Here is a 21,996-nt window from a genome sequence, read left to right as displayed (position 1 = left end):
AGAATCACACTTGAAGTCATAGATTTAACTTTAACAAACATTTAACAAGCTTTAATGGAGGCTTCTTCTTACTGCTGCTACATGTACTATCTGACCTTGCAACCCCACCCCTCCAGGTCAGGTGAGTACAGAGTGTTCCTTTCAGTTTCTCACCCAAGTACCGTATAGTATCTAATACTCAAGCCCACACACACAATCATGGATTAAACAACCTGGATTTAACAAATAGGTTTTAAGTTATAACCAACAGTTTAATCATAATTTTGAGATTGGTTGTTTTCAGGTGAAAGGTCTTCCTAGAAGTTCACTAAATAAATTAGTTACATTAAACAGTACTGAAACTATAAACGTAAGAGCAGCAATATTGACACATGGTGTCAATACAAGCAATTTTAACCTGTAAAATGAGACTATGCCAATGAGCAGAATAATTTATTTTTGTCAGAGAAAAGTATCCAGCTTTCAATTCTAAACCCTGAATATTTTTATAATGGATTTGCCCTTTTAACATTGTCTCCTCCTGAAGGGAGAAATAATGCCAAAGACTTGCAGGTTGATAGGTTAATTGGCCATTATAAATTGTCCCTAGTATAGGTAGGTGGTAGGGACAGGTGGGGATGTGGTAGGAATATGGGATTAATGTAGGATTAGTATAAATGGGTGGTTGTTGGTCGGCACAGACTCGGTGGGCCGAAGGGCCTGTTTCAGTGCTGTATCTCTAAACTAAACTAAATATATATGTAAAATATGTCTAAAATCTCACATCTGTACATACTTCCTGTTTACAAAGCCTTACTTATTGTTGTCACATTTTTGTGATCCTCCTGTCAACCTTTCACACTATAAATTTTTATGTTCACATTTATCATGGAAAGCAACTCTCAAAACTTGTCATGCTTCAGTTACAACTTCCACGCACTAGGATGGTGCTCCATGGTCGCAGTTTTGTGTCTCCAAGCACCAGAGCCTGTACAAGAAATTCCAAAGCTCCAACCAACTGTACTCTCCTTCCCATATTGCTACAAGTGTTGCAATCTAACTATAAATAATATTAAAGAATTATATAAAAATAAGAACAGAATTTATTACTTTAGAATGGGCTCTCAATTATTCCCTGCCATCTAACCATAAGTCACCTGAAGACTACGTTTGTTCTGGACTCCCTGTATACAACATCATGGGAGTGACTCGCGCGATTAAAAATGAATACGAATATTAGATAAAATATGTGCACAAGTTTGTGTGGACAGCCAAATGTACTTGAATTTCCATTGAAAATACTGGACATGAAAGAATTAAAGGCAGTGGCTTTGAACACTGTTTCCTTCTTCTGGATTTAATGTTTATATCGAATCCAAAAACTGACAAAATGAAAGTTCTCAGACTGCCATCTGCAAGGATCCTGAATGGAAATGAGTTAGGGCATCTCAACTAATTTCACAGCTGGTGTGAGTCCACAGCACAGAATTTTTTTTCATACTGTGACACTAAATTGACTGTTTCGCTCAGAAAGGCAATAAATGTAATTGGCGTGGGATCTAAAACTGTTTTACATACTTGACTTTTCTCTGAGGTTAGAATTTGGGGCCCATTGGAGAAGACTTGCTGTATGTACTATCTGTAAGGAAACATGCATTGAAATACCACCTTTACTGCAGGAAATGTACCAAGGCACTCGATCTTTATAAACCATTTTATTACACGTAGGGTATAAAAAGAAAATGTTTCCACATTCTGATTTTGTCGAAAGGTCATCGACTTGAAATGTTAACTCTGTTTCTCTCTCCACAGATGCTGCTAGACCTGCTGAGTATTTCCAGCACTTTCTGTTATTATTTATTATTATTAACATTTCCGTATTATTGGGACAACTTTATTCTCTGACTTAGGCTATACATAGGTAGAGACAACTTGATAATCAGGTACCAAAAGTGGAAAGCTGTTCAAATCGTTAACTGAGGGAAGAACAGAAATTGTTTTAATGTAAGTTCTGGGATTGCCTGGGGAAGGATTTCATTCCGGGTTCGGGAACCCCACACCCAGATAACTTCCAGGTCCCAAACCTGCACTGCATCTGTGTTGTTCATGCAACACAATCTTCAAATGTAGATGCCCTAATTGGGCCAGCAGTCAGCTCAGTGCCCAATTAGTGGTGCCAAGCTCTGCCAGGAGGTGGGAGCTGCCTGCTGAGCACAATTGTTAAAGGCAGATGGCAGCCATGTCAGGGCCTGCTGCTACCTTGCAGAAGAAAGGAGGCAGGACATCCGAGAGCCACTTGCCTCACAGTGCAGTACTCCAGAGCAAAATAAGCACACTAAAACTATTGTTATGAAAGTGATTTCATTTTTTGTTAAATTTTTTTGAGGACTTGGGCTTTAAAACTGAAAAGGATTCCATAGAGGCTGGATTTCATATTTTTTTTAAGGAGGTCTTTTGGACTTGGTTTGTAAGCAACTCTTACTGGAAGTCACCTGTCTTCAGATAAGTACCCAGTAGGGGCTTTTTGACCTGGGGAGGATGTTTACTGAGAAGCGACAGGTCAAGATTTATAGGGGTCAGGAGGCTTGACTCTTGAGATATAGTTTTTGGTTTTACTTTGGACAGTGTGTTGGAGTGTGAACTGTTTTGAAGACAGTTGGAGAAAACCAGCCAGGAGAGCAGTCACCATCAGCACCCTCTTCCATCTCTTTTTTGAACTTCCTGAGAATCGAGTATAAGAAATCGAGAAGCAGATACTACATTTCTTCTGAAAAGCCTGCTAGAAAACCCTCTTGTCACATTTCTCCTGGAAAGCTGCCAAACAGATCTTCAACGCACCTGAAAAGAACTGTTCTAGAGAGATCCCACTGACAACTGTCTACGCATATTTGGGATGCCAAACCAAAAAGGGACAACTGACATCTTTCCATATTTTCTCTTTTTTTCTTCAAGAAGCAAGTATTTGGCCAAAGTGTTCTTTTATGTCTTTTTTTTGTAACAGAGCTCTGAAGAGAAAATCTCTATTTTTTTCCAGTTAATGTGTGTGTGTGTGGCGCTCAGGTAAAAAGGGAACTTTCATATTTCAATCTGTGTGTTAATGCTTTGCTTCATTACTGGTTAAGTCTTGTTTTATAATAAACTGATAATTTGGTTGTTTATTAAAGAAACTTTGATGTATTTTATTCTGGGATAAAAATAGAGTCTATGATTGTATTGGTAACTGGGTAAACATTTAAATATATGTTGTGACCTGTGGAGAAGTGGAAGTAGAAAAAACAGTGCGTCGGTCATAACACTATATTAAACAGCATAAACATATTCTTTAAAAGAATCACTAAACCTGTGGCATAAACAGAGTATTCAATAGCAACAGGCATGATACAGTGATTCTCATACTCAAGAAAGACCAGTATAATGCTTGAAACCTTGTAATGAACACTGTATAACATGTGTCCAGAACAAGTATCCATTCATCTCTTCTCTGTTACATATACAGACAACACACAAAATAGAAGATGGATTATTTATGCTATAGACGCATACATTCACAAATCCATTTAGATTTAAATGTAATAAAGGCTGTGAATTTTTACTTGTTTCTATTCCCTGGAGCTGTACAATTTTTACTGACGCATTTGCAGAGGATTTCTTGGCCCAGCCATTCTCAGAATTATGATGCAAAGTTGGTTATAATTTAAATCGCCATTCATAACAACAGCTTATATTTATATAGCACCTTTCACATAATAAAGCATCCCAATACACTTCACAGGAGCATTATAAAGCAGAATAAAGAACATAATCTCCATGTACATACCTTCACAAGTCCTGGATATTCATTAGAAGGAAGTCCATAGATATGATGTTGAGTTGAGTCAGAAATTTTTACGAAGCAAGGAAATCCTTTGGAAATTCCATAAGTTCCAGGGACATTCTCCTTCCAGTAACAAACATTGATCCTCAGTGTCTAACAAGATTATTAAATCAACAGGTAAAAGGGTAATTTAGATGACAGAAAACTCTCCTGTGAAGCACATAACATTACAGCAAAGCAATGTGTTCTTGGCCACTGTTTCACATGAGTGAGTGGCCAATAACTCAGAAGTGACAAAGAAGCCAGGGAGTAATGTAAGTCTTTTATGGTAAAATACACTCTGAGGCAACAGCACTGCCAGATTTATTATGTAATCTGTTGCAACCTCAGCTACAGGTAATCCTGGATAGGAAGCACTTCTTAAAGTAATGTACAAAGTATTGGTATTGAGCAGTTTAGGATGACTGAACTGAGAACAGTGACTCTGAAAATTACTGTGTTTTCTGAGTAAACTGAAATAATACTAGGGCCTGAATTTTACAAGTCCTCCGGCATCGGGGATCGTGGCTGGGATAGGCCTGCCATATCCCCTGCTGCCGGGAAGGCCCCGCCGCATTTTATCAGTGGTGGTGAGGCCTCGGGTGCGGCCTGCCCTGCCGCTGCTCGGTGGCGGGATCTTCATTTCAATATGTAATGAAGGTTAATGCATGCAAATTAACTTACCTTGTCCTGGCAGCTGTCCCACGCCAATATTCTGGCCACTGGCTGCAATTCCCGTGCTTTCAGAACTCCGTTCGGAGTTCCGAGGCATGACACTGGCGGGATGGTGGGGGGGGGGCCGAAGGAGTGAAATTATCAGGGCGGAAGGGGAGGGAGTGGAATAAACACATTTTATTGGCTGTGGGGATGGTGGGAAGGGGCTGAAGGGCAAATGTTATGAGGTTGAGGGGGAAAGTTCGGGTTGGGAATAAAGTTACTTTGGTGATATGGGCCCAAAAGCAAACATTGGGGGTGGGAAAGGGCCTCCAGCTTTCATTTAATTTTTCAACACAATTCACCATCATATTACTTTAAAAATTCAAATATCTTCTAAGGGCTTGAAGTCCTTTAAAAATGGCCAATGACGCCGTTGCCGGGGACTGAGTGACCGCCCGCGCTACGTCATTGGGGGCAACCACTCCACCCCCTCCATTTAAGTGAGGCCCTGCCCGAAATAGCATGGGGGCTCTGCAATGGCGCATCCATTGAAGGAAGACCGCCGAGATCAGAGTGTGTTTAGTTTTAGTTTAGTTTAGAGATACAGCACTGAAACAGGTCCTTCGGCCCACCGAGTCTGTGCCGACCATCAACCACCCATTTATACTAATCCTACACTAATCCCATATTCCTATCACATCCCCACCTGTCCCTATATATTTCCCTACCACCTACCTATACTAGGGGCAATTTATAATGGCCAATTAACCTATCAACCTGCAAGTCTTTGGCATGTGGGAGGAAACCGGAGCACCCGGAGGAAACCCACGCAGACACAGGGAGAACTTGCAAACTCCGCACAGACAGTACCCAGAATTGAACCCGGGTCCCTGAAGCTGTGAGGCTGCGGTGCTAACCACTGCGCCACTGTGCCGCCCCGGTGATTTGTGGCACGCTCATAAAATTCAGCCCTAGATGTCAGACATTTTACACTGAAATAGAACGGTTAGAATTAGATGGTCTCTTCATTCCTTTGCTCATGCAAATTCCTTGTTTTAGTGGTCAGTGGTATTAGCTCCCGATTGTAGTGTTGCAACTTTCCCATTGGCCAGTAGGGGAAGATAATCTGCACTTAGACATTTTTACAATCATCGCCACTAGGGCTCTGGCTGTCTGATGGGAGGTATGTTTCTGATGGTCTCAGCATGTCTCCTCAGGCTTCCTTCATTCTTGCCCGGGGATAGATGGTTTAGTGCATAGAATGTTTCAAAACATCCATTTCTCGGGTGCGGCAAATCAGAAAATTTGGCACTATCTCACGGCACTCATGTCGCTGGCTAAGTAAAACAAAATGGTCCGCACTTTATTAGATGTGCTTCAGGAGGTGTGATTAAAATTCTGTGGTAATGAGATCTCAAGATCATGCTGTGACCTTATTTTGCCTGTACTAATGTTGGCCACAGATCACATGTTATTTGCACCCACATAGGTCAAGGACTATGATTTGGGTAAGTGAGCATTTTGGGTATAAACATACAGGAAGGCAAGTTGGTGTTTTTCAGTTTGGAAAGAGGATTGAAGCAATTGCTTGTGTAAATATTGGTGGCAAAGTTATATAAGGGATGCAAATGTTTTCACCTCTAACTCAGCAACCAAAAATGACATATTGGGTGCGACATTCAAGGTGCCAGTATAATTGTGCTACTTTAAAGAATAGGATGAGGATGAAAGGGAAGCCATGATGGTTGACAAGGAGATGAGACAGCATCTGTAATATGCCTGTAATTCTGAGCAAAACAGGGTCATTGTGAGGAACAGTGCATCTGGTGATTGAGGTGATAGGGGAGATCTATGGCCTCCTGAGAAAAAGCAGGAGTGGCAGCAGTCTCCCTTTTTCTGTCAAAGTAACAACTGCTTTGAACTTCCTTCTCAGGAGGTTTTCAGGAAGGAACAGGTGATTTCATCAACATCCACCAGTCAGCAGCACATAACTACAGCCCTCAGGTTATCGAGGCACTGTTCATGAGCAATCACAGGTTTATTATTTCGAACATCAATATCCAGGAACAACATAAAAGAACCTTGAATTTCTGTCACATGGTTGGATTGCTGTAGATTCAGTGCATAATAGAAGACCCTCATGAAAACTCGCCAGAGAGCACTTTGGGAAAATTCCCCCCATCCCCCTGCAGTTTAATGCCATCTCTATTCAGAGATAAAATCAAGTTGGCAAATAAATTTGTAATATTTTACTTGTGTGCTTGTTGGCCTATTGAGTTTATAGTCATGACTTCATGCATTGTCCAATGGCCCGAGCATCTCAGGCTTTTGAATAATAGGAGAACCAATTCCATTTATGTTTTTCATTCAGACAAGCGTAGGTGTACTTTCTATAAGATTAAAGGCTGAATGTTCATCTCTCCTCTTTCCCTCCCTCACACTCATTCATTAATAAGGATTGTGATCTCACTGTGTAAGGTTAACCCGGTAAATGGTGTTTTCAATTTATAATATTTATGGGGGAAATCAGAATTAATGTTGTGATATTTATTGTAGTCATTAATTTTATCTTGAAGCAGTGTGCACATTTGTGAATTTTCCATAAGTTTTTGTACATACAACAAATCTAGGCAGTATTTGTCATTTTTAATGAAATATGTCTGATTACATTCTAAAGTAACTCTTTCTCTGAAAGGCCTATCTCGTCCATGCAGAAGTCTTCAGCTGAGATTAAGAGGGACTGGGTCGTAAATCCTTTTGTGATCTTTGGTGTGATACTGTTCCAAACTTTGCGAAAGGATGGGGGAAAAAGGCTGCAAAAATATCAGTCTTTATTTATTTTTGAGGAGCGCTGGGGAATGCTTTTTCATTATTATAATATCAGGATTTATGGAGCTTCTTGTTTCTCATTTGAGTTGATAGCCATTTTCGCATGTACATTTGGCTTCAAGTTCTTCTCTGCTCATAGCGATAGATGTTGAGAGGCTATTTCCCCTGGGTGGAGAGTTTAGAATTAAGGTTCATAGTGTCAGGATAAGGGGTTGGCCATTTAGGACTGAGATGTGGAGAAATTTCTTCACTCAGGGTTGCGAATCTTTGGAATTCTCTAATCTAGAGAGATGTAGATGCTGAGTTGTTGAGTATATTCATGAATGAGAGCAATAGATTTTTGGACATCAGGGAATCATGGGATATGGGGATAGGGCGGGATAGGGCAGGAAAGTGGAGTTTAGGTAGAAAATCAGCAATGATCTTATTGAATGGCGGAGCAGGTTCGAGGAACCCTATGGCCTACTTCTCCTTCTATTTCTTATGATCTTGTGTCCATTGACAACTGATGGAGCTCATCCGAAGGTGCAGTTGAATTTGTGTTTCCTATGCAGAGATAGACACTCTTCAAATTCCATGGTTTTGCCGAAGCCACTGATTGTTCCACAAACTGTTTCCCAGCTTCTCCCAACACTGTTCTTAAGTAGCAACCAAAGAGTTAAGAACGGCTAAACTCCCTCTTTCTCCATCTGGAGAAGCTCCTGTTTTCTGCACTGTAGCTCATCTAATAATGCAGCTCAAATCAAGACTTCATCATATTAAAGAGGAAAACAGATGTTCCCATGCTTCATTAATTTGCAGCATAACATATCACTTTATTAACATATACTGCCAGAAGGCTGCCATTATTTCACACTCAAAGCCCAGAAACATGGAGGTATGAAACAAATAACATGACTAACCCAATCCTTCAACAAGTTTAGCCAATGTCTGAGCCATTCAGATCAAGGAGCCCCCAGGCTTAGTGCCAGTCGTTGGTGGTTTTGTTGATGGTGTTTGGTGACCTAGGCTAGGAGGTAGAAAACCAGCCAGGATTCACAATTATGATCGCTAGCTAGTGGCTTCCTCTGGAATTGCATATGTGGGGATATCGAAGGTAAACAGAATCAGGTATAGCTGCCACTAATTAAACAGTGTGTCGATACTCACTGTGAAAGCTTACAGGTATGTAAGGACCACTTTGTAAAGGTACTGTACTGTACCTAGTACATGTGGAACAGCAATAAGGACTCAATTTCTCCAGGACGTGAAAATCGATAACTAAAAAAGTTACTGCCTTCCTATTCTGGCAGTATATTTGTTTCTATGGAAAGGATATCATTTTACCTGCTGAAAAGAAAAATGTCAATGGAAGCTGATGACGTAAACTGAGGACCAAACTAATAGTGAGGAAAACTATTCATTTAGGGTTTTAGCTAACATTATGTAAACAGGACACCTAGGAATAAAAACAGAAAATGCTGGAAACACTCAGCAGGTCTGGCAGCATCTGGGGAGAGAGAAACAGAGTTAACGTTTCAGGAATGTGACCCTTCATCAGAATCATTCTGCCTGACCTGCTGAGCATTTCCAGCCTTTTCTGTTTTTATTTCAGATTTCCAGCATCCGCAGTATTTTGTTTTTGTAGGACACGTAGGAATATTTACATAAGAGGTTCAGATGATATCACGAATTGCAAATATGAAGCTTGAGTAGTGAAGGTCACCTAAACCCCAGGATGAGACGATGGTCTTGCAGCCACTTTTTCATTCACACTTTTTTAAACACAGCAGGTGAATCCTAGTGAGATCAAAATAGACAAAAAAAAATCTTTGCGATTTTAATGACTCTTCAAGAGGTTGTTTAGGTCAATGTATCAGAATTTTTGGAGATTTGCTAAGCAATTGGAAACAAATTTTGCTTGTGTGAAGCATCGGAATCAAACATGAAATTGCAGAACATTGTATGGATCAGAGGATTCACATTTTTACTTGGCTTTCATTCAGTTTTTAGAGTTAGTACCTCATGAATACAGAACCAGATTTTAGATTAAGTGAAGAGCAAAAGACTGCAGATGCTGGAAATCTGAAATAAAAACAGAAAACACTTGAAATACTCAGCAGGTCAGGCAGTACCTGTGGAGAGAGAAACAGAGTTAATGTTTCGGATCGATGATCTTTCATCAGAACAGTTCGGTTGATAAGCCATATCATTTTTGCTGGTTAAACTCGAGCAATATCTCTTTGCAAGCTTGGTGAGTCTCTTAGCTTTGGGATTAGATTTTATACATTAGCACTCTTAATGCAGAACTTAATGTTCAAGTAGCACCAAAGGGAATATGGCCATAGAGGTTTGCTTGTCCTGACTAAGTTACTGTTTGTTCATTTTTATGGATGGTAAATCATGCAGTTGACTTCGAGATCTGGATAACTGATTAGCATGCCTGTCGGTCAAAGTTATTTGGTAGAAATGCTAATTTATAAAATCTTCCCCTTGGTTCTTTTCAACCTGCACCAAAATTCTCTGGACTTGGGAAGTGGAGCAAGGCCCCTGGCCAGGGTGTTAGACATATGGAAACTGTATGGATTTGCTTTGAAAACTCAAAAGCATGGTGATAGGTTTTTGTGCATCTGGCTACAGTTGTTAATTCTGGTTTGACATATTCCTGGGGATTTGATAATGTGACATTTAATCAAATGCCACTTGATCACCTGACATTGCTTGTGATTCCCCCACCCCACAACTAAAGCCCAGCTTCACGGAGGTGAGGCTCAGTCCTCAGCAAAAAGCACGAAATCTGCCTGACTCCAGTAATAAAACAGATTCTACAACAGCACATATCACAGTCCAACATGAAATCTCCCTCCCACAGTTTGTGTTTCTGTCTCCCTCCCCAGTTTGTGCTTCTCACACTTCCCACCCTGAGTTGTGTTTCGCTCTCCCACTTCCCCAGTTTGTTTCGCTCTCTCTCCCTCCCAGTTTGTGCTTCTCCCTCCCTCCCCTGGTTGTGCATCTCTCCCTCTCTCCAACCCTCTCCAGTTTGTGCTGCTCTCTCCCAATCTCCCCCAGTTGTTGTTGCTCTCTCCCATTCTCCCCAGGTCGTGTTTCTCTCCCTCTCTCCCACCCTCCCTCAGCCTGTGTTGCTCTCTCTCTTTCCCTCCCCCAGTTGTTCTCAAAGGTCTCAGTTTCCAGGTGATTTTCATTAGCCCTGATGCCATAATTAACAACTTGCATTCATATAGTGCTTTTAACTTAGTAAAATGCTCCAAGGCGCTTACAACCTCACAACCAGTAATGACGCTGTGCCTTCTGAATATTGAGGAGACCAGCAGGTTGGTTCAGACAACACAGTTTGGTTGCAAGCCACAACAGCCAGGGTACTGCCCAATAGCGAACTGTGCATATGAGGGCAGTTTCCCCTGAGTGACCAGCAGTGAGACCTATTCCAGCAGATGGGCTGGAAACCGTACATCTTGCTGAGCCAATCATTGAAGATTTTATACTAAATGTGGAATTTGTTGGAATGGTGACAGGTTGGAATTGGGAGAGCGGAGAAGAGGAACCTGCCAGGGTTCCATTAGTAGCCTTTGGGGGAGGACATCTAGAGCAAGGATTAATGATCACAAAACAATCACTGCAAAGTTTATTGAGTGATAATTCTCCATTGATTACCAGAGTACAACACTGTCAGTATATATTATACCAAACAAAATTCCTGGAACACTTTACTGTAATATAGCTTTGATTACATTGATGTATTTGGAGGTCACTTTAGATTGAGCAATATAACAGGGTGATGTTACTGCAAGTTGATTATGAGTAAGACCCATTAAATACCCTGTACCTTTAGAGGAAGCTGTAGTCCCACGAGATTCAGTAGTTTATTTGTCCAAGGTCCAGCAGTAATCACCAGACTTTTTGCTCTGTAAATTCCAGCAGTGGTTGTCACGGTAACCAGGGATCCAGGCTGTATATCAACGACTTTTTCACCATCACATATGGTTCCTCCAAATCTCCGGAACAAATCCTGAAAAAGATTTAATTTTGCCTTGTGAGACCATGTAGAACATGCTATTATTTCTCGTAATTATTTCTCCATGATCCAGAAACAATACTTGTACATATCAAAGGAGCGGACGAGATTTTTTTTAACCCTCGCAGTGACTATCTATCTCCCTTTCCTATTAAAATGATTAAACTTTTCTCACATTCCAGATATCTGTTTAGCAGTTTCGCTGCCTTTTATCTCTTTCACCCATTATCCCAGTGGAACAGTATTATTTAAAGGTGTCCTATATATCAATACATTTCATACAGCTTTCACTTCACAAACCCTGCGTCAGCAGTGGAAAGTTTGAAAGGGAAATAGGAACTTTTGATGGTTGAAGACTTTGCATAATTCAGGCCTTGGTCGAGCCTCAGGGATATTTTTTAATACATTTATTAAAATCTAAGCTGTAACACATCAAAGTATTAAACTGTTCACCCAATGCATGCTCCCTTACTCAATATTAAAATTGGTAGGCAGGTCATCAAATCCATTTCAAATTGCTTATAATATTTGATTTGCCTGGAGGTGGCGCTGTGATGGTGACTTTCTTCCCACTCAATGTGCTAGCTAATACTGGTAACACTCTTCAATCTTAATGTGTTCGGTTGCAAGGTTACATATTGCTGTCTCTGCAATAACAAAGTATTCTTGCCCTCTACAATTCATAATGTCTGCGCAGGAAGAGAAAAACTGAAGCTCAACTAATTGCAACAATAAGGGCCTCCTCAAAGTCATCAAAATTGTGACCTCTAATAGTTTTAGACACTTGGCGCCATTGTAACCTCCTTCCATCTCTTACCTCAACACCCCCTCAACTATGGATGGTCCTCACCCACCCCCCTCCCCTCACCCAGAGATCATGGAATTGGTTTTCTTGCTCCCCCTATTTATGCAGTTACACACATCCCTACCCACCACTGAGATTCCTTTACCCTGCTGAGGTATTGATCCTGCAACCTCTCTGCACTGAGGTTGCTTTCTCACATCTCCCTCCTCCCACTAAGGTAGTTTTCATGGTCCCCTGCCCCTGCCACATCCTCCTCTGCCACAGTCCATTTATGCCCCTGTCCTCTAACCCTACTTGATCTGAAGACCGGACTTGGCCTTGACTCCATGTGCAATGCCACAGGAGATCAACTAGTTCTCTTAACTAACCAAGGGTCATTCCCTGTAGCAGCCACCTCACCCACAGAACTAGCAGCTCTTAAATTCAGCCCCGACATCAAGCAGAAGCCACACCAAGGCAGCTTAATGAAACCACTTGAACTGTGATTGGCATTGCCACAATGATGCTGTGTTCTTTTTAGTTCCACATTGAAATCAGCAGCTTGAACCGCAATTACTGGTTGTTTAGAGAGGTAAATTTTATTATTTGAGTGTAATGGTTTTTCTGAGTTAGTAGTTACTGATTGTTTGGAATATGAAAATATTTAACAGTAGTGGAAGTGCAGGAAGGCAGATTCAATTCTCTTCAACACCCCCCACCCACCTGTCCATCTCCCACTCCCTCTTCCCACCTAGTTTTTGATCTTAGAAACACAGCCCATGTTCGTCTCGGGGAACAGGCAAATCATAAAGAACATCATTATATAACTCCTAGTGAGTCAAGGCCTGCATCAGCAGAAGTTTGAATGCAGGTTTGTCCATTCCCCTCTTGAAACCAAGAGGTGCTGGCCCTGCAGGAATGCCGGAGGGTGGAAATGAGAGAGAGAGAGACAAGAGGCATTTCATATACTTTGCCTTCATGCTAAAATGACATTTTGGACATTAAGAAAACAGTGAAATTGCTTTCAGCACTGCCTCAGAATATTTTCTTGTTCAAAATCCTGCAAACTATGTTTTTAAATTGGAATTGCTTTTGCTTTCATAATAATGTAATGTTTTCTCTTGCTGGTTAACTTTACAATATTAAGTGTTAACAATTGCCCACCTCATGATGTGAAAACTCGAGCTCCAGAGGTTTTATAGAATAAAACCTGTATCAACAATAGCTTCAACCAAACTTATTTCTGAATGCAGAATGTGCTGGACAGTTTAAGGATTCTGTCCCATTTGTCTATTTAACATAAGGTCTGGCAAATAATGTTCTTTAATGGTTTGAAAGAAGAAGCACTAACATGTGTTGGCTGATCTTTATTATGCTCAAGAACGGTTGCAGACTGGCTGTGCAAGAGTTAAGTTAATCAGTGTCCCTGCAGGGAAAGGAGTAATCCTAATGAAAATGTAGGATGAACAGGAGAAAATCAATCATTGTCAAGATTTTTACTAACCCTATGAACCAAACAGTGCCTTGATGGTGAATAAATCAATACACTGTACTGAGGTTAATCTCCAATTATATATAAACAATAAAAGAGTCCTGTAACTCTACTTGACCAATGTTTTAAAAAATTACTAATTTAATCACTTGTAGAACCCTATATGGAAATGTATGCTTTGTATTGCAAATCTGATAGAAATGACATTTTAGCTTCTCAGTACCACTGAACCATTAATTAAAATATAGTTGCGGACAAATTAAAGTGCAATGCAAAAACATTAACCTCCAATAAACTACTATATAAATCTTACCCTTTTATGCTTTCTGTACGTGATGCTATTTTAAATGAACACAGGCCTGAATTTCACAATGTCGCTTTCAAAAATCAGGAGCTCTCTTTTGTACCATCTTTTATCTTTTTATTTGTTTGTAGGTTCCTCTTTGCTGGCTATTATTACCCTTCCTTGCTCCCTGGAATCTGCCCATTCTACTAAAATTGGTTGCTGGGAAGTCTGCAATATTGGTTTCCATTCTCATTTTCTTATGGGACAGTATTTCCCTCCCTTACCTCACTACCTCCTCCTCCTCAAAGCACCAACAAATTGTGTGTATGCCTCTAAGCGTTTTACAGCAGAATATCATGAGGAGTAGACATTTTAATGAATGATTATTGTTGAAGGCTTCCTTTTTTTTAAAAAAAAAAGGATAAAAGCACTTGAGGTAACCTTGTTCCTTTCCAGACACTGGTCAATCACTATCCAGAATTATTTTTAAATGCTCATCAAAGCAAGGGATGTTGGTTTATGGATGGGAGTTTCCATATTTCAGACATTCAGGCTGGATTTTAACACCCAAAAACAGGTGGGTTGGGATTGGATCAGAGATCAAAATTCTAAAAATCTCAAACCCAACCTGAACCCACATCCAACACACCCACTTCTGGGTTTAATGGAGGTCACACAAAGGCAGGTCATCAATTTAAATGTTTTAATGATCCTGGTGTGGTCTGATTTAACCTGTTCCGCCAGGTCTCAGGAAACCCAGCAGTTGTATTATCTCTTTCTAGAATAATACAAATGAAGCTGAAGGACAGGCATAAAGGTTTGAATGCAGAGCTTTAATGGAGACTTGCTGCTGTTTCAGCTTACATCTGCTAACTTGTTAGAGAGACTTCCAAGCCTGTTTGTGAAGAATGCAGAGACCAGATTGCTTTGTTGGAGATTGTTTATTGCTTGTCACAGAACTTCTTCTTCTTCTTCTTTGGCCTCCTTGTCTCGAGAGACAATGGGTAAGCGCCTGGAGGTGGTCAGTGGTTTGTGGAGCAGCGCCTGGAGTGGCTATAAAGGCCAATATTAGAGTGACAGACTCTTCCACAGGTGCTGCAGAAGAAATTGTTTGTCGGGGCTGTTACACAGTTGTCTCTCCCCTTGCGCTTCTGTCTTTTTTCCTGCCAACTGCTAAGTCTCTTCGACTCGCCACACTTTAGCCCCGCCTTTATGGTGATCGCTGGCAACTGACTCCCACGACTTGTGATCAATGTCACAGGACTTCATGTCGCGTTTGCAGACGTCTTTAAAGCGGAGACATGGACGGCCGGTGGGTCTGATACCAGTGACGAGCCCGCTGTACAATGTGTCCTTGGGGATCCTGCCATCTTCCATGCGGCTCACATGGCCACAGAACTTACTCCTAACAATACCCACAGCCATTGCTGGCTGGCTCTTTATATATACAGACTTGAATATAATTAACTAATTAACACCCAACATCTATTCACCCTATTATCTTGAACTACCAAACAAAATAATGATATTTTTCTGTATCTTACATTATTTATCATTAACTTTCAACAGCACCATAACATGCTGTAAATTCCCCCCTTTAAAAAAAAGTTTAAAGAAAAAACGATCTTATCATAAAAAATTTCCACGTTTTCCTAACTTATCATAACACAAGACGGCCCTCTTCGAGGACATCCAACAATTTTTTCGAACAAGCACCTCTCTTCGTAAGACAATCTGACAACTGATTGCGTGAACCCACTTTATTTTGGAAATTTCTTTTCTTTCCAACATTTCTTTTATACTCACGAAATTAATCCTCAACCTCTTTTCTGTGACACTTTTTGTCAAATGGCCATTGTCCCAGAGAGAATGGTTATGTATGTAGCATTCTATAGCAAAACTTTTCTCCGATTGCCCCTTATATGAGTTTCTTTAAAATACTTGATAAATACATACCCATATCTATCGCTTCTATCAGTGCAGGTATTTCAGCAACGAAGGTGCTTTTAACTATCCTCTTTATTTTCTTTGATTGCCAGGCTAACAGACAACATTTATCATTTCTTCCCACCAAAAATATAATGAACCCTGCTGCGCTCAAATGACCATCGGGAAGATTAGCGTGTGAGGCATCACTAAAAATTTCATCTCTTCTGGGTCAGCCAATGCTGGAAACTCGAATGTACATTTATCAAAACTCAATCTCTTCAATGTCTTATTTACTTTCAGCACTTCCCCAACAGTAGCATGTTTCAGCATGGTGCTCAATTCTAATACATTATAGCAAGCATCCGGCCTAGTTTGTGTACACAATCAGTTCAACTGCCCGATTAAGCTCCTTAACTGGTCTACTTCTTCCTTGGTTGCAGAGTCTTCCTTTTGTGAGGATCTGGCCTGATTTATTGGGATCCTATTAACATTGTCTAGGTAAGACTGTTGATTTAGGGTTACCCCCAACTTAGTCTGCCTAATATTCAACCCTCTATATTTAAAAGCTTCGGAAGCCTGAATTCCAATTTTAAATTCCTGCAGAACTTCAAATTTCTCAAATACTTCAGATCATCCCCACAGAAAATCATCCATGTGCATCAAGAAATTTCTTGCTAGTTTTTCTTCATAGTACCAATAAAATATTGCCAGATCCACTTTTAGTTGAATACAACTGGTTTTTAGTAGGATGGACCTAACTGAAAAAAACACATGCTGGATGCATCATTTAGCCCATAAACACACTTATTTAGCTTCCATAATTTTCCTTCTATATCTCCAGCTTCTTTTGGTGGCATTAAAAATACTTCCCTTTGAAATTTCTCCCCTTGAAAAAATGCTGCTTTGATATCAATGGGCTACATTTGCATGAGTGTGTCACTAAAATGGCTAGGAAAATCCTCAAACTTGCTTTTCCTGCTGTTGCGGAGTCCACTCTAACGTCTTGCTTGTGATGATCAATGCACATCAGGTCGATGTTGTAGACATCCTCTAGGTTTGCACACACTTGGTCAACATGGAAGTCCAGTGGTATATCTCGTGCCTTTCCAGGGTTAGGTAGTCTGCTTACAGCGTCTGAAAGGACTGTCTGACTACTGGGTTTATATCTCACATCACTGCTATAATGTTGAATCTTAATGAGTAATCTCTGGAGTCGAGGCGGTGTACTGGTAAGCGGTTTTCTCTGGATCATGTCCAAGGCGTTTGTTGTCTGTCTCAACCGCGAACTCCTTCCCGAATAAGTATGCGTGGAAGCTGGTGATCCCAAAGACAAGCGCAAGGGTTTCCCATTCGATGTTAGAGTTATGTGCAGGCAATAGACTTTTTGATCCAAATGCAACAGGTTTGCTGTCCTGAAGAAGTCATGCACCAAGACTTTTCTGTGATGCATCTACTTCCAGAATTGTTGCTTTCAGTGGATCATAATACTGAAGACATGACTCAGCTGTTAGCACTAGTTTCAGTGCATTGAATACATATTGGCGGCCGTCCTGCCATAGAAATGGTATGGCTTTCTTCAGTAATTCTCTGAATGGAGATGCTTTTTCCATGAAACTCTGAATGTACGCTGCTAGGAAATTGGACAAACCTAGGCATCTTTCTAGGTCGTCCTTGTGCTGCAGTGTTGGCATTGATTAGATGTCTTCAACCAGGATCCAGGCGGATACCCATGCTAGAGTAAATGGAGCCGAAAAAATTAATGTGATCTGCCTTAAGGCAGCACCTTTTACTGTTGAACACCAAACCTTCACCCCTGGCGACCTCCATGAGAAAGTTGTAGGTTTCTGACATGCTGTTTTGTGTGTCCTACCACAGCGATGCCGTTTGTGATGCACACGCTGCCTGGGACTCGTTCTGGTATTCGTCCATGTGTTGCTGAAAAATATCTTGGCTGACCAATAACCCAAAAGGTAGATGGAGGAAACAGTATCTGCCAAAAGGGGTTCTAAATGTCGCCAGCTCTTGCGACTCTTTTGACAGATGTACAGACCAATATCCATTCTCGGCATTTAGCTTAGAGAAATGTTTTGCTCCTGCGAATGTTGGGTTAAGCTCTTCCAGTGTTAGTACCTTGTGTGGCCATCTCTTCAAGGCTTTGTTTAGCCTCCTTGGGTCCAAAAGTAACCAACTTGGATGAAGGGACCGAAAGTATGGTTGCTAAATTTGCTGATGACACAAAGATAGGTAGGAAAGTAGGTTGTGAAGAGGACATAAGGAAGCTACAAAAGGATATAGATATGTTAAGTGAGTGGGCAAAGATCTGGCAAATGGAGTATAATGTGGGAAAATGTGAAATTGTCCATTTTGGCAGGAAGAATAAAAAATAAGCATATTATCTAATTGGTGAGAGATTGCAGAGCTCTGAGATGCAGAGGGATCTGGGTGTCCTTGTGCATAAATCGCAAAAGGTTAGTATGCAGGAAGCGAATAGAATGTTATCGTTTATTGCGAGGGGAGTTGAATACAAAAGTAGGGATGTTACGCTTCAGTTATACAGGGCATTGGTGAGACCACATCTGGAGTACTGTGTACAGTATCGGTCATTTTTTTATTCGTTCGAGGGATGTGGGCATCACTGGCTAGGCCAGCATTTATTGTCCATCCCTCATTGCCCTTGAGAAGGTGGTGGTGAGCTGCCTTCTTGAACCGCTGCAGTCCTAGGAAGGAAGGATGGAAGGAGTTCAAAGAAGGTTTACTAGACCAATAGCTGGAATGGGCGGGTTGTCTTATGAAGAAAGGTCGGACAGGCTAGGCTTGTACCCACTGGAGTTTAGAAGAGTAAGAGGCGACTTGATTGAAATATATGATCCTGAGGGGTCTTGACAGGGTGGATGTGGTAAGGATGTTTCCTCTTGTGGGAGAATCTAGAACTAGGGGTCAAGTTTAAAAATAAGGGGTTGCCCATTTAAGACAGGGATGAGAGATTTTTTCTCACAGAGGGTCATGAGCCTTTGGAATTTTCTTCCTCAAAAGGCGGTGGAAGCAGAGTCTTTGAATATTTTTAAGGCAGAGATAGATAGATTCTTGATAACCTTTCACCCCTTTGCTTATCAGGTTAGGCGGCAATGTGGAGCAATCAGTTCAGCCATGAACTTATTGAATGGTGGAGAAGGCTCGAAGGGCCGAGTGGCCTACTCCTGCTCCTAACTTGCATGTTCGAATGGAACCGTCCAGAGAGCTCTGCATCAGTCTGTGTGATGCTGCACTCGGTGGATGTTGCCTTGTCTCTACATGCCGTCCAGTTTGATCCTTAGCTTCTGCCGAACATATACATGCATTTCCGCGGGGGGTCAAAAGATGGCATTGCGCCTTCTCTGAGGTGAAGGACCACGTCACTGTGGAAATTACCAATGGTCCTGATACAATATCTGGAGGTCTTGAATTGATTCTATAGGTGTGCGTGCACTTTGATTGCTGCAGTCTTTTGACTGGGTCAGCTCATGGACGGTCACCATTTTGAGCTTGTTGCATGCCGGCAATCCTGCTGTGCGAGTCCTGTCACATCCGCTATGTAAAATGTCTGCCCAGACCAGGTTGAATCTTTGTACCTGCACTCCAGGGTTAGGAAACCTAGGCACCTTATTGGTGATCCACAGGGTTTGACACCGATATCCATGCCTCACATTACATATCCTTAAGAGTGCAAAAGTTAGAGTGTTGACACTCGCCCCTGTTTCAACCTTCACCCATGGTCGAGGTCTCCCAGCTTTATTTGGGCAAATGATCTGCAAGGTTGTGAAAGCTTTCATTTTGGTTACGGAATTAACCTGTTCCACCAGGGTGCTCATCAGTAGTATCTACACCTTGATGCACCTCATCTGGTTTGGTCAGGCATCCCTCCATTTCACGGATGGGTCGGTGCTTGTGGCGATGCCTAGAACTATCTTGCCTGCCTCCGCCTCTAGGTGGCATGCTTCTGCGGTTGGATCACTGCCCCTGCTGGCTTCTCCCCCTGTTCCTACTGCTGGCCCTTCTGCAGAGCTTAGCCCAGTGTCCTCTAAGCCCACAGGACTTGCATGTGTCTGCATATGCCGGGCATTTACACGATTTGTGGGAGAGCCCTCTGTTTCTACACATCTTGTTTTGCTTGGGTGCCCTGAATATTGCACTGACGGACATATCAGACCCTAAAGCTTGCAAACACTGTCTTCCAGCCACTATGGCCTCACATCTTCATCCGTCCTGTAACAATCCCCACCCGTGACCCTTCGGCTTTTCCAGGAGGTCTTTCTGGAATGTCTCAATAGGAGTGGAGGCAATAACCAAGTTCAAAATTCGTTCTGCGAGTTCAGCATCAGAGAAGTCACATTCTTTTGCCTTCTCCCTGCATCTGTCATCCAAGCTCTCATTGGCTTTCTGTCTATACTGGATGAGTTCCAGGCAGTGACCTCTGAAATTAACTTTAATCTTAAGCTGACTTTCTAATGTTGCCTGTAGCTTTGATGGGTCCTTCTGGTCAGCATCAGATAAACTAGAGGTGCAGACCTTTGTTTTCTATGGTGATCCTGATTTTTATTGCCTCCTTCTCTGCAGCCACACCTTGTGATCTAGGAAACAGAGTTCAATCCTCTGCTTAAACAGTTTGAATTCACCTGGGACATCAGGTGCTTTCCAGTCCACCTCTGGAAATCTGGCTTCCATTGCCTAAACTTTCTATTCTTTTCTCCCCCTGAGGAGCAAACCTTGCTTTAAAAGTTGCAGCAGAGCTGAGCAGGAGTCACGCCCTGAGCTGTCTTTGCTTGCAGGCGGGAGGGACCTGGGCGTAGGGGTCAGCTAGTGGCGTGCGAGTGCAGTGACCGCGGGAAGGGATCCGCACCAAACCACAACGCTGTACTGATCTCTGCGGCTGAAACTACCAATAATTTTTGCCTTGCCAGCTCAGGGCAAAATCGGGAGTGGGCCCAAATCACCTTCAATCTCTACTCACACCATTGCTCCCCTGATGTGAGAGCTGTGATCCAGTCTTCTTACTTGAATTGTCATTTTCAGCTGCTGATCAATGCTGTCAACTCACTACCACTGCCACCACATTGTATTATCTCTTTCTAGACTAATACAAATGAAGCTGAAGGGCAGACATAAAGGTTTGAATGCAGAGCTTTAATGGAGACTTGCTGCTTCAGCTTCCAAGTGCTAAGTGAACTGTGCAATATGGCTGCAACTTTTGATATTACATTACTTGTTGTGATGATTTATATATTTGCATGAACATATTTTCAAATGATTACACTTATTCTATCAAACATATTATCTTAACATTCTAACCAATGTACTAACACAACAGCAGCAGCTGAAAGCAGGCAAGGACAACTGCAGGGAGAAGCTAAGTGCTTTTACAGCACTCCTTGTGGACCAGGAGGAGAAGGAGTGCTCCTTCTCCCAGACCTCAAGATCCACCTTCCTTTCCCCACCCCCCCCCCACCCCACCCCACCCCCACCACACCCCATTAGACTCCCCATACAAAGTCCCCCACGGTCCAGGATGGGGCAATGACCCCACCCCACCCGCCCCTCACACCACCTCTCGGAGTTAGGAATCGGATCTACCTGATCCTGTGACCTACTCCAGAGTCCTCAACTGGAAGTCAAGCCTGTCGATCAAGTTGACTTCCAGGTGGAAAATTTGCCAAGGACAAAAGATGCATGCTGTGGAGTTATGGAATGAAATCAAATGTGATTTTTTCCCCCCATTCCTCTCTGAATGAGATTTAAGTGTATCATAAAAGGCAAATATATAACAGAAATAAAACCATAATTGAAGAATATCTACATACTGTGGGCTTCTAATCATCTGACTGTGAAAAGCTGCAGACTAATATGCATATGGAATCTGTGTTCATTTCACTGCTAACTGTTATGTGAAAATACATGTAACTGCAATTAAACAATATTTGTAAAAAAACAGGAAAATATGTTCATATTCTAGCTACATTGCCAACTAGAAATAATACACCAATAATTATGACCAGCTGCTGCAGAAGCAATGTGTTCGTGAACATGTGTCAATGTGTAATAGATGAAAATCCATGACAATGGCACAGATTCCCTCACTAGTCCTGCATTGGTTTTCAAACATGTGCACAACAAACATTGCAGCCAGAAGTTAGAGTAGTTA

At 41.7% G+C, this 21,996-nt stretch overlaps 1 protein-coding gene across 1 annotated transcript in view; it reads right to left on the bottom strand.

Annotated features, from left to right (window-relative positions):
* Window positions 1-21,996, bottom strand: part of pipox (pipecolic acid oxidase) — a 76,158-nt gene that overhangs the window by 17,954 nt on the left and 36,208 nt on the right. Inside the window, exons 4-5 of the mRNA XM_068010408.1 lie at window positions 11,142-11,324; window positions 3,797-3,946 (exon numbers count right to left, since the gene is read on the bottom strand). Of these exons, the coding sequence (XP_067866509.1) occupies window positions 3,797-3,946; window positions 11,142-11,324 (333 nt within the window). The remainder of the gene's footprint in view (window positions 1-3,796; window positions 3,947-11,141; window positions 11,325-21,996) is intronic.

Source organism: Heterodontus francisci, chromosome 30 (genome assembly GCF_036365525.1).
Source record: "Heterodontus francisci isolate sHetFra1 chromosome 30, sHetFra1.hap1, whole genome shotgun sequence".
Classification (NCBI taxonomy): domain Eukaryota; kingdom Metazoa; phylum Chordata; class Chondrichthyes; order Heterodontiformes; family Heterodontidae; genus Heterodontus; species Heterodontus francisci.
The sequence above is the reverse complement of the archived record's forward strand: the minus strand, read 5'-3'. Positions and strand labels throughout refer to the sequence as shown.